At 36.2% G+C, this 13,102-nt stretch overlaps 1 protein-coding gene across 2 annotated transcripts in view; it reads left to right on the top strand.

Annotated features, from left to right (window-relative positions):
- The window catches only part of ERO1B (endoplasmic reticulum oxidoreductase 1 beta), a 33,558-nt gene extending 22,477 nt beyond the window's left edge, over window positions 1–11,081 (top strand). The window contains exons 9-16 of one of the 2 annotated variants that reach the window (XM_040552709.1): window positions 141–152; window positions 2,034–2,060; window positions 2,651–2,743; window positions 2,907–3,153; window positions 3,947–4,016; window positions 5,167–5,253; window positions 6,495–6,628; window positions 7,486–11,081. In XM_040552709.1, coding sequence (XP_040408643.1) covers window positions 141–152; window positions 2,034–2,060; window positions 2,651–2,743; window positions 2,907–3,153; window positions 3,947–4,016; window positions 5,167–5,253; window positions 6,495–6,628; window positions 7,486–7,546 — 731 coding nt within the window. In that variant the 3' untranslated portion in view covers window positions 7,547–11,081. The remainder of the gene's footprint in view (window positions 1–140; window positions 153–2,033; window positions 2,061–2,650; window positions 2,744–2,906; window positions 3,154–3,946; window positions 4,017–5,166; window positions 5,254–6,494; window positions 6,629–7,485) is intronic. The other variant, XM_040552710.1, reaches the window with a different exon arrangement.
- Window positions 11,082–13,102: the final 2,021 nt, after the last annotated feature.

The following is a 13,102-nucleotide window of genomic DNA, read 5'->3' as shown; positions in this document are numbered from 1 at the left end:
ATTGTTTTCTGGGAGATTAACTAAGTTTATTGCACTCTTTAAGTTTTTATAGTAAAGCCTGTGTGTCATTACTGCTTTGCTGTGGAAATGATGTTTTTAATGCTTATGGATTTTTATTTCTCTCACCCCCACCCCTCCAGGAGGAGATGATGGTAAGTTATCTTATTTTGTTTGACCTGCAGCAATTAAGCATTGTACAGTTTTGAACTTTTGATTTATTTGCGTTACTGCTGTAGCATTAGAGGCCAGGAACATTTTGTTTTTATGAAGATAATTGGTTATTCAGAAAATGTTTTTATTGGGACAATTCTTTCAGGTCGAGTAGGGGAAGGGGTGAATAAGAGCAAAATCGAGTTGTGTTACTGGTTCTTATCTTTCTAACAGTTGTTGTGATAATGCTGCTTGCAAGATAAGTGGAGATGTATAAAGGATTCTCGGGTCTCTTCCAGAGCCCCATTGATATTGATTTCAGGTCCCCTAAAAGAAGAGGGACAGGTGTTCGTTTGCTTTTTTGCCAGGAAGGTGGGGAGAGGCTGAGGCGAGAAAGCATTGGGTCTGTCTACAGTGAGATACTCTTTTTGGTTACTCAGATCTCTCAGGCAAAAGCTCTAATCCTTCTGGAAACCTTTGGACAGTAGCAGTTAAAGGTAAAGGTTATCAGTTATGATGCAGAGGAAAGATGGAAGTGCTAGTTTAAAAAAAAAAAAAAGTAGAGGCGATAATATCAAAGCAGAAAAATGTTCTGGTGTTTTTTTGCTTATATATCAATTACTAGTTATTTCCTGTGACCTGTTGAGCAAAAGAAGCTGTCTTCTGTATCCGTAGAAGTAATGCTTATAGAGAAGATGCTTTATGGGCTAGGATTAAAGAAGTAGGTAGGATATTTTCCCCCTCCTTATCTTTCAAAGACATGAATTAATTATTGTGCATAACAGAGAAGGAACTCTGTGAAGTCATTGTGAAATCACTATAGGGTTTTCTTCTGCTTTCAATTTAATTGATACTGACTTTCCAGAGAATCATTGTTTGGAGGTAGTAATGAATGTTTTACTTTTGTTTGATGGAATGAGTAATGTTCACTTTTTCTATTAACTGTTAAAAAGCTAATAGTGCTTTAAAGCACTACCTTGATGGTAATGCTTATGATCAATTAGTATACAGTTGCTTTTTGTGCTAATTTAAATTTTTCGGCTGGTTTTGCTCAGCAGATCTTTTTTCTTAAATTCTGAGGCTTTAGAGCTTGTGTTACTATTTGTACCAAGTTTGAGAGACTGATTAGATGTCTTGAGATGACAGAATTCCATACCTTTGTCTTAAGTGTTTCTCTGCTTGAATATGAGCACAGGGATTGATTGCCTTTTTTTGGTTGTCGTTAATAATGTCCAAAGTAGAAAAGTAGTGCAGAAAGGGTACTGTTACTGACATGAAGCTGTGTCTACTGAAACTTAGTAGTAGCATAATTTCTCTGTAGGGTTAGTCTAAGAATATGTCCAGTAAAGAACTGGTATAACCAACAGTAAGTTTGGTAGTGCTGTATTTGACTTTGGACTCCCACCCGTTCTGTTAAACCCAGGGAATCTAGGTTGGTGTCTGTTGGAAACCAAGATTTAGTAGTTCCTTTGCTCTTGCAAATAAATGTTCTTAAAGTGACTTCTTTAAAATACATGATCACAGATGGATGCAGGGAATGTAAATGAGATACCTTTCCACAGATACTCCTGTTTGCTCAATTATATTTCTTTGTCGTATTTTCAACCACTAGTGCATGTAATTGGGTTTATACTTGCTGTTGAATGCCCTCGCTAGTAGCTTAGTTACGCTTATTCTTGTATTTCTCTTATTCTGACCCCAACAGATTTAAACTAACCTCAAAGTTTAGCCACTTCAGTGTCTATTCTCACTTTAATAGTTAAATTATTTAGCTTTATGTCCAGATGGCAGCTAGTGTTAGTACACATCGTAATGTAAAGGTACTATAATGATAAAAAAAAAAAAGAATACTCTTAATTAAACTATATATTATCTATTTACAGGAGAATCTTTTTACACATGGCTAGAAGGTAATCCTCTTGGGGTGGGGTTAATATCATTTAAATTCACTAGAAACAACACAATAGTATTTTTACTATCTCCAAATACTTTCATAGTGTAACTGTTTTCCAGTCCCTTAAAGCTGTGTGGTTTTGATGTCTTCCTAGAAGAACACGACTCTAATTTGATGATAGATTTAATTCTCGCTAGGATGGGTCACAGTATAGTTCTGGTTTCCAGACTGTCAAAATTAAAGACTGTTTTAAATCTATTGTTCAAACAATGTAAGCATCTTATTTTTGTGTGCCAATTTATCTGTGCTAATTGACCAGATAGTTGTTTGACTGCATTTATTAGAACCACTGAAACACCAAGTAAGAAATGTTAAATGTCATTCTTGGTGGTACTTTATGTACAAAAATAAGAGGTGTACTTTTCCTATGATGGATATAAGAACTTACTGGATGTACTGCTAGAAATAATGATCAAGTGCTGTAACTGTAACTCTTGAAAGTTAAATGGTGCAGATATGCCTCAGTGACGTGTCAAGATATATTAATTTTAATACATTGTTTCCAGGACTTAGTTTGGGATTTGCTTTTCTCTTTTTCCTTGACAGGTCTTTGCCTTGAGAAAAGAGTGTTCTATAAACTCATTTCTGGGCTTCATGCTAGCATCAACTTGCATCTGTGTGCCAATTATCTTCTTGAAGGTAATTTTAAGACTGGGTAAAGTTGATGAATGGAATACTACGTCTGTAGCATGTATTTATTCTCTTTCTGAAATATTTTTTGTGTATACTTGGTTCTTGTCTGTTTTGTTCTATTTTCCGAATATGATTTTAAGCTCCACCCCTCCTTTTTTCTTCTGTTTAGAAACCTGGGGGAAGCCTAGCTGGGGACCAAATGTTAAAGAGTTCACTCGCCGCTTTGACCCTATTGAAACAAAAGGAGAAGGACCAAGAAGGCTTAAAAATTTATATTTCTTGTATTTGATAGAGCTGCGTGCTTTATCAAAGGTTGCACCATACTTTGAGCGTTCAGTTGTTGACCTTTACACTGGAAATGGCCATGAGGATGCTGAATCTAAAGCGCTCTTACTAGAAATCTTCAGGGATACAAAGTAAGGCATGAGTTTTTTTTATCAATAGCTTGAAATTCTCAGTTATGCTGTTCAGTGAGAATAGATGACTTCTTGACAGGATAGAACAAGGAAGAGTGACATGAGGAAATAAAATAGGGGAAGAAGAGGAATTGTGTATTTGACAGGATGAGAGATGGTTTTTTGAGGCTTGAATATGTGAATCTTTTAAATGGGGGGTGGAAAAAAAAAGCCACCGCCCTGAGCTACTCCCCATTTGTGGCTTATTTCTGATCCTTCAGTGTAAGACGCATGATCTGTTTTGAAAAGGAAAATGCTACATATATTCTTCTAATGTTTAGTGAGTAATCCTGCATTTCTCTTACGCTTATCCTTCTTCCTTCTGGTTGTTCTGTAAGGCTCTTCAGTCCAATTCCTTTACTTATTTTCTCACTAATTTTTGTAGTCAGTTGCATGCTGCATGGCTTCATCTGTTGCCTCTAGGCATAGTCATGTTAGGTATTTGAGATGTGGTCAGACAACTGATGAACTGAAAGGCAAATAGTAAGACAGTCTCAATTTGTATTAGAATGAAGTCTTAATGGAGTGAAGAACATTCTCCAGAAAATTATAACAGTTTTCAGGCTATAGTGATTGAATGGTAAAGTCGGTACCATTTAGTAAATTTTTGAATAGCAACAGTTTGAAATTTGAAGGATATCTTTGAAATGGAACAAGTAGGAACTATGAAAAACATCTTAAACTGTAACAGCTGCTTGACGGTACACTGTAGTTCACACTGGGGTTGTTAAGTTTTTTGTATTGTCTTTATTAGGTCCTTCCATATGCACTTTGATGAAAAGTCCATGTTTGCTGGAGATAAAAAAGGAGCCAAGTCATTAAAGGTGAAGCTACTTTCTAATAAACATCCAAAATATCCATTTTGGAATTAAGTTGTGTTATTTTTGAAAAACCTCTCTCAGCAGCATAATGCTTATGGCAGGTAGACTAGAAAAGGCAGGTATGACATCTTAAAGAATTTCATCTGAAGCCTCTTAATCTCCTTTACAATACTTGAATTCAAGGTGTTGTGCCAAGTCAAGCAGACTAAGATCTATGATTGGGACTGTGCTGTGGGGTAAATTAGTTGATATGGTATTAGTAATGCAAGCAAATTGTTATTTAAATAGAGTATCAGCTTCACATAGGCATCCCCTCCAATAAAAAAAGTGATGTTTGGTTAAAAACCAGGTAGGTAATCTATGCACATTTTGGTGAACTAGAATATGAACTTAACATTACGAAAGTATAGTTCTCTGACACATGATTCTAATGCGAATGCTGTTACTATCTAGAAACTATCAGTGTTGTTCAGGTTGCTATGTGCTGTAATTCCACAACTGGAGTGTGGCTTATAGCAATAAAGGTCTGTTAAAAATTATAAGTATTCAAATACTTATTTCAGTAGTAGCATTGGATTTTTTTATGATCAGTATTAGAAAGAATGCTTTTTGAAAGGTGGTACCAGTAGTTTATCAGCCCTGCTAGTGTTTTCCTGACCTTAAATATTTAATGTAGATAACATTAATTAGTTCTGTACTGTAATTGCTTCCACCCTGACTGACGCTGCAAAGCAACAATCTGCCTGTAGTTTTGGGTAGGAAATGCCTTTTGTGAATTGTTAATCGTTTGCCTTGTTGTCCAAAATGTAGGTTGGTTCAAAAAGGATTTGAATAACTTAATGGAATTAAAATTGGACAGTGACACACAACACAGCTCAGAAATTTTTGAGCAAGTTGATTATGTTCTGTATGCTGAGTTTCCAGTGGTATTCTGCATGTCCTATATTTTTGTTTTTCAAGGCATCAACTATTAGCAAAGGCTTGGAAACAAAATTCTGGGTATATGTGGACTTCTATTGTAGCCTGACCCTGTATGGTAGTAGGTTTGTTCAATTTTAGTAACAGAGGATTGATATTCTAGTGGTACTAAATGACTCGTAAAGCTAAGAGATACTTTAATTTAACCTTTTTTAACTTTGTTTTTAACTGCTAGGAAGAGTTCAGACTGCACTTCAAGAACATATCTCGCATAATGGATTGTGTTGGATGTGATAAATGCAGGTTGTGGGGCAAACTGCAGGTACAGTTTAGGTCTTTGATATCCTTACCTCTATATTAAAAAATAGACATGTGTTTAGTTTACTTTCAAACAAGGAGTTATTGATGGTTTTTGTTCAATATCATTCATTGTGGTCAAAAGCTGTCTGTTATTTGTGTTCTCAAAAATTATTTTGGTTTAGAGCAAATAATTCAATGCAAAATCTTGTAGAATCACCTGTGGGAAGCCTTCCTTGAAATATTCCACTTGCTTTAATGAGCTTTAACTCCATAAATTGAGGCATAAGAAAAATAAGTAATACAGATTTTCACCATTATAAAATACTGCAAGATGCACGGTAAAGCTGACAACTGAAAAACAATCCATTTCTGGAGACGTGTCTTTATTTTGAGAACAAGTTTTTAACCCTTAAGAGTAATATTGTGTAGTCTGAGAACAGTTGGTAATTCCGGGCGCCTACTATATGGTACTGTTGTATAGCATTAAGTTTATCAGGGTTCAGTTCTCATATAAATTCCTAGCACCAAAAATGTAGTGGTCTCTGCTAAATTTCTGGAGTTCTGCCTATTCTGTACCAGTTGATACTTCTGATCTATTACCACTTTTTCTTCCTGTACAAAATGAAATAGGGATGGATTTCCTTTTCCTTGCAGCCAATCTCAACCGCTGTCAAAATCCAGTCATTTCCTCAACCTGATTAAAAGGGGGAAGAAGATTAGCTGCTTCTGATACAGTTTCAGCCCCAATTTTATATTTAAAAAAAAAAAAAAATGTCTGCCACTGGGACTGGAGATGGAGGAAGTAAAAAAGTGTTGTGACACCTCATTACAAAAACCTAGCTTGACCTGGAAGAGGGGGAAAGAAAAGGAAAGGGGAGGCCTGATTTGACAAATTGCACAACAGTGAGGCATCTAATGTAGTGGGGAAGGGCTGGAGGTGTTGTGACAGTCATGGTTTTTTATGCGTCTAGTGTGGCTAAGAAGAAAAGAGATGGGAAAGAAAGAAGTTAAAACCATAAGGATTTAGAGTAAGTATACCTGAGGAAACAAATATTCTTAAATAAGTGAATGAACTTGGTATGCAATTGGTGGCGTGTGTTTGCATTGGTGTCCTGGATTGTGTATAGCTGTTTGGGTTGAGACAGTGTCAGTATAAAAGAATAATATATTTTGCACGCATCGGTAGTTAACATTTTAATGTTTTTCTTTTTGAGTTGAAAAGAGTGACCTTATTGGCATTAAAACACCTGGATTTTCTTGTAGACTCAAGGCTTAGGAACTGCTCTGAAGATTTTATTTTCTGAGAAAGAAATACAGAACCTTCCTGAGAACAGTCCATCAAAAGGTTTTCAACTCACACGTCAAGAAATAGTTGCTCTTGTAAATGCCTTTGGAAGGTAAGATTTTGTGATTTGTGTAGTTTCTTTAAAAAAAAAAAAGTAAAATTTCAGTGTCAACACTCAAGGTCTGTGGAAAAGGCATGTAGATGTAGCTCTTAAAGGTTGAATTATTCTTAGTGATATTGATAAACTCAGTGCCATCAAACAGCATGTGGATTACTGATTATTAACCTTTGTCATTTTGTGTTGGGACCTAACTCAGCCTTTGTCTCAAATCTTATGAATTCCATAAGACTCTTAAATGTCTTAAGCGTTAGACTGTCTCCTGCTTCTTGAACGATAACTACAGCTCTTCCAGAAGTACACTTTGTATTTCTGTTTTAAATATGTATACCTGAAAAGGAGAAAAAATATTTGAGGGTTTCTTTTTTCAATGCTGTCATTTAGCCCTTAAGTTTTGAGATTTTTGGGATATGATGTAATTGTTTCTGTTTAAAAACTAGTGATTAATTTTGGAGGGAACAATAAAAACTTTACCTCTTCAAATGGTGAAGTAAAACTTAACAGTTTTAATGGATTTGTGGAATTTGTCTTTATCGTGCTAATTCATCTGATCTTGAACATAATTATTTCTGTTTAAAAGAATTCACTTAACGTTAGCTCTGGTTAGGTCTTTAATGAAATCAGGACTATTTAAAATATATCCAAACTTTAATCCCTGTAACATGTTAAATGTAATGGAGAGAGAGAGAGAGAGATCTTTTGAGGGGAAAGTAGTATCGTATGTGTTAACATTTGGAACAGAATTGTGTAGCGTTTTTTCTATTGGAAAAAAAAACTCCCACGGAAGACGGTGGTTTGCACTTCTTGTCACAGTTGACCTACTAACATTTAGGGTTTTTTTTGTTTTGCAGGCTTTCGACAAGTATAAAAGAGTTGCAGAATTTTAAAGTTTTATTGCAACGAACTAGGTAATGAAGGCCTTTGCACAAACCATTAGTGAAGACCATTTACAGGACTGCATTGAGCAGAAGGAACTGATCCTTACAGGACTCGCATGAACTGATAAAAAGTAAAATCAAATACCAACTTGAATATTTATGTTTAAACTAGGAATGGTTGTTAATTAGAGAAGATATTTATGAATGAAGTATATAGTTTTTAAATGTGTAAATTATGCCCATCTGTTTAATTTTAACTTCTCTGCTCACAGTTCTATTGTACTGACACATTGTAAATTTTCTTTATTTTCTTGTCTTTGAGACAGTTGTTTTATATGAAAACACAGGTACCTCGATCCTGACTTGGCCTGTCCTAAGTGAGGTGGTTCATCCCTCACCTCTCCCCAGTACTGAGCTTCAGTAAGTTCTGAGGACTGAGTATGCTGATTCTGGCTGTCTAAAAGTAAAGCCAGAAAAGGAAATAGGGCTCTCGTTGAGTTCTGTCTTCTTACTGTAGTTACAAAACTTTTAAAAATAGGAAATTTACTGAGCAGAAAATTTTACTTTGTACCAAGCTCCTTTGCAATATGCTGACATCAATTTTTTTCCTTACATGCTGCTTTTCGTAAGTTCCTATTTTCTTCAAAATAACCACCTTCTCTCTGATACAGCATAGTTGTAAGTGACTCTTCTTGGCTTCTTGACCCTTGGCTACCTACATTCACTTCAGGGGTCAGAGGGAAGGGCATGGAGAGATGACTAGTGGAGCATTGCTAGCTAAGTCTGTCAGTCAGGTTTGCATCTAGTCCATTTGATCTTCTGGATGGTAATCACAAATTCAGTCTCCAGAAATTGTCCTTTTAATGTCTAAGATATTAAAAATAGCACATATTGCTCTTTGAGCAGTGGAATTAGATTTGCTTGTAACGGTTTATGTTTTAGTGGTGCATTAAAAGGTCAGTGCAAAAAGAAAAAACTTTTTATAGTCACTTTAAAAAAAAAAAAAGGCTTTTTAAAATTCATAATCATACTGACATTTAATATCACATACTCTATCTATGCAATCCCTAACTGTACCTTCTTAAAAAGGATATTCAACGTAATAAAACGGGTATGTTAATAATGTAACTTTCATAAAATATGAAATTACTTGTGTAATCACAGTCCACAAATGTCAATGATAATTTATCATTGACAAAGACATAATTCAGAAACAGTACTACTGATTAGTAGTAACCAAATGTTGGTTAAATTTAAAATGAAGTAATTTTGTTTTTTTAAAACCAGTGTATTTCAAAGTATAGTTAGGAGTTATGAATGTAGGAAGTGCTGGTACAGTGTAGATAGCTTTTTTGTTATTTTTTAAAAATTTTCAGCAAATAAAGTGCTCTTAAACATTTTTCACTCTACCAGATCTTTAGTGACCTGTCTATATTATTTATTGTAACGATACTGGCTTCCATAATGTGGTCCTTCACAGCGGAGATTTTCCTGAAAGATGGAATATGCTCTATGTCCTTCATTTCTAGACAAGCCTCAAATTTCTACCAGACTGGAAATGAGAGACTATTGTGCTGGCACTTATAATAAGAGTAGTGTTTCCTGAGAAAGTAAACCCTCTTGAGTAAAACTGGGGTAAGATAAATGAAAGAAAAAAAATGGTAGTTGCACAAATTGGCAACTGTCCAGTCTGTAGTTCCTCTATAAGCCAGTAGATAAAATCAACGTGATGTTAGAGAAAGGTAACGCCAGCCTGGGGATGTTATGTTCTTACGCAGCAGCCTCCTGTGTTTTTGTGGGCACCCATGTCTGAGCAAGTCACCATGGGGCTCCCTTTCTGCTTAGTGGAGGAGAGCAGCTGATTTCAAGGTGGATTCGCCTGACCTTTTCTAAGGTTGGTATTTGTATACTCTAGGATACCATAATTTGCACCCTGGAGTTTCTTTTCTGTATTCAACTGAAATGAAAATCTAGGTCTTTGGTTTAATGTGAACAGCCGTGTTTGGTCAAACGAGTTATGTATGCCCTGAGTATCGAAGTCTTCTGAGTTATATATATATTGAAGGAATGTATTATTGTTCAGCTGGTCATTTATTTCTTCTGTTTTGGGTTGACCTGCAAGGGCTAGAACCTGTAGGCTCACTCGTGTGAAGAATCCTGTACAGCTTAGTTTTAACTGTATTATATATCATAGTGCCTAAAGCATTAGGCAGGATTTTCTAGCTAAAAAAAAGTCTACAATGGTGCCAGGAAGGACCTGAGTCTCAGAATAAATAGTTTTTCCTTTCCCCCTCACCTTGCTTTTTGGGGAAAGTGGATTGCTCCCAACCTTCTGGGGATGCAGTTTATTCTTTTCTTCCACCTGTGCCTGGCTAAAATCCATGGACACTGAAGCAGCATCACATGCTAGCGTCATGCACTTGCTTATGGGACAGGCGAGAGATTCAGACATACAGATCCTGCCCACCTGCTCCGTAGATATTTCATTGGCACAATCCGGCAAGGTTCTTACCATGGTGTGAGGACAAAAAGATGGGAAGTTTTCCTTTTCCTTTGCATTGTAATAAAAAACAGGAGTGCAACTGAAACAGGTAGTTCTGTGTACAGAGAGGTTCTGTTGCATTTTAATGTACATCTCACTTGGTGATCAAATATGGAAGGCCTTTCACTTCGCTGTTGTAGAAATGAGATTTTTTTCCTGTTACGAATCTAGTTGAAACAAATTTCCTGTCACCTCTTTTTTTTTTACAGTATTTGATGTACATTCTGTGACGTGGCAAAACGTCATAGGCAGCATAGTGAGTTGGATGACATAGGTCTTTTTCTGAAACTTAATTTAACATACAATGACAGATCTGTTTTTATACTGAAGAATAAGGTTACTTACGCTGTCCCTGAGCTGTAAACTATTTTAAATTCCAGCCTATTGGAGATCAGCTTGTCAACATTGTCTGCCATTCATTTCAGAGTAAAATTACATTTCCTTGTACAAATGACACAACGATTGTAATCACAGAGGTAGAAAGAAGACAAAGACAAATGTTTCATCATTCTGAAGTCATAAGCACTTGAGTGAAAAATTAAAAGACTTGGTCCAAACTGCATAGGCAAAATGTAGGGCACTGTTGCTGAACAACTTGCTCCTAAGTGCCAGAGAAGGAAGGTGAGAATGCAGTTTTAAAACAGTGAAGTATACAGATTATGTAAGATGGAATAATAAGTGTGTTCCTACTTCAGCTGGTGATTTGTGCTATATGTCATTGTATATGCATGAAATACTGTGCCACACTTTCTAGAGTTGTTTTGATGATTGGGTCACCTTTATCTGACCTTGCTTTGTGCTTTCTTGGGAAATTATCTGTAATATGTTGTAAATAATCTAGATGCTTATGTTTATAAACTAGCAATCCGGCAATTCATCACTTTACAATTCCTTCCTATATCTAGCCTGTTAAAATGTGATATTTATTAAAATCAAAATCCATGTTGGAACTGCTTACTGATACCTAAACAATTCTGAATCTTTGCTATGTTTGAATCTATAAAATACAAATTAAAGTATTTTCTGCTATATTTTTTGTGAATGCAATTTTTTCAACTACACTTTAGAAATCACGCAATGTAAATTTTTTATGTCAGTCATTTAAGCATAAGATGATGAGCAAGATTCCATTATCGCTTTAATTCAGTTTAAGAGCTAAATGTAATGTCTGGATTTTCATAGAAAGGCTATTGCATATCTGGTGCTATTGACAGTGCACTGCCATATACCAGTGCATTAGAAATCCGTGCGGCAGAGTTAAAATGTTTCCGCATGAATATGGCTAAATTTAGCCACTGGCTAAGTCCCACTGTATTAAGAGGCAAAAAGCTTATTTGAAAGTAAGTTCACTCTGTTCTTTCCCTTTCTCAGTATAGCTTGTAAAAACTTCTATAATTCCTTTTTTATGGCTGGTTAACACAGTGGGGCTCTTCACATGAAATTATTACCCCTAGAAGGCTTCCTCAACTTCGTTTCATTCCATGCATGTATTTAACGAGTTACCTTACTACCCATTTGGTTATTGATATACACCCATTTCGTCCTCGGTTGACGTGGCTAAGTACCTGTTATACCGGTGATAATTCTGTAACTTAGTTACTTACCTCTGAAATTTTCATCTAAACCTGTTGTATTTGAGAGTATTTCATTTGTTACCATGGCTATAGTCACCTTTTCTGCATACAGCAGCATAGGGATTAAGCTTGCTTTAAGGGCAGAATTCTCCTAATTAAATTTTTGCAGAGCAGCTGTATCTACTGTGAAGAAAATGCAATTCCTGCAGATTTTCTTTGCACTAAGACTTTCAGGTAGTTTTGTTCAAACATGATAGAACTCCACAGGGCTTCCATTCCAACCTGGCATAACAACCACCTTTGGGGAAATTTAAGTTTTTAATGTAACCAGGAGTGCTTATGATTTGGGGGTGAAAACAGTAAGAACGTGCTCACACCAACCTGGAAGAGGTACTGCGGTGGGAAGCAGTACCTGCTTGTCCACCAGCAGAGCAGTTTACTGTTTGTCTCAGAGAGAAGGCAGGCACCGTATATGCTTTTAAGAACAGCCATTTTGTCCTTTAATTTAGCAATATGGGATTAATTCATTGACAGTAACCGTAGCTCAGAGGTGGTGGTTGTGTTTTCAGTTTGAGATGTGACTTCAAGTCAGAATGTCCCCCACAGATACTGGGGCAGGTGAGGCAGAGTGCCCTTGCAGGAGGGGAGGTGCCCTGTGGGGCTGAGCACTGTGTCAAAGCGGAGGGTGTTCGTTAGAAACTTCCTGGCTTTGACTCCAGAAGCTTCAACTCAAGCCTGGATTTCTCTGGAATGATTTTTTCCCCTCTCACAGTCCTCTTGGGAGCAGAATCTTACACTTCTGTGTAAACTTTTGTGTAAAATTCTTTGTTCAGAGTATTGCAAAATTAGCATTTAATCTTTATGAACATTTTTAATCAGTAAATGTACTAAAGACTAGCATTACCTCACTTAAAGTTTATAAAATAGCTGTTCAACTTTGGTACCGCAACTGATTATATTGCGCCTTCTAGTTTCCCCCAAAACTTCCATTATCTCCCCTTTGTTGGTAAGACTTGTGCTGTAGATTTGCTATGTTTGTGGTGTGTAATTTCTCCTTCCCCTAGCTGCTGCTACTGGCAGCTTTATTCCATGTTTTCAGGACTTCTCTCAAGCTGCTTTCTAACAGGGCCATTAGCTACAGGATGTCAGTGCATCTTGCAGTGCTCCTTTTTCCAATGGAACGAAGATCTTATCTAACAATATCACAGAGTTCAGATGGATTCCTTATAAATAACATATTTTAACAAACCAGTGATATCTCTTCCTATCTAGAAGACTAGGAGGAGGACTAGACTTACTGTATTAAAATAAGGATTATTACATGTATTCATCTCTCTGCTCATTGACTAGGCATTTGAATCACTCTTCTACATAAAATACCTAGAATGGATTGATCACATAGCTTTAATTTTTCAGACTTAGAGGTTTTCAGCCTGTTTCACAGAGCAGATAACTCTCTCTTCCATTCTAAGAC

The sequence above is a fragment of the Cygnus olor genome, chromosome 3, assembly GCF_009769625.2.
Source record: "Cygnus olor isolate bCygOlo1 chromosome 3, bCygOlo1.pri.v2, whole genome shotgun sequence".
NCBI classification, from domain to species: Eukaryota; Metazoa; Chordata; class Aves; order Anseriformes; family Anatidae; genus Cygnus; species Cygnus olor.
The sequence above is the reverse complement of the archived record's forward strand: the minus strand, read 5'-3'. Positions and strand labels throughout refer to the sequence as shown.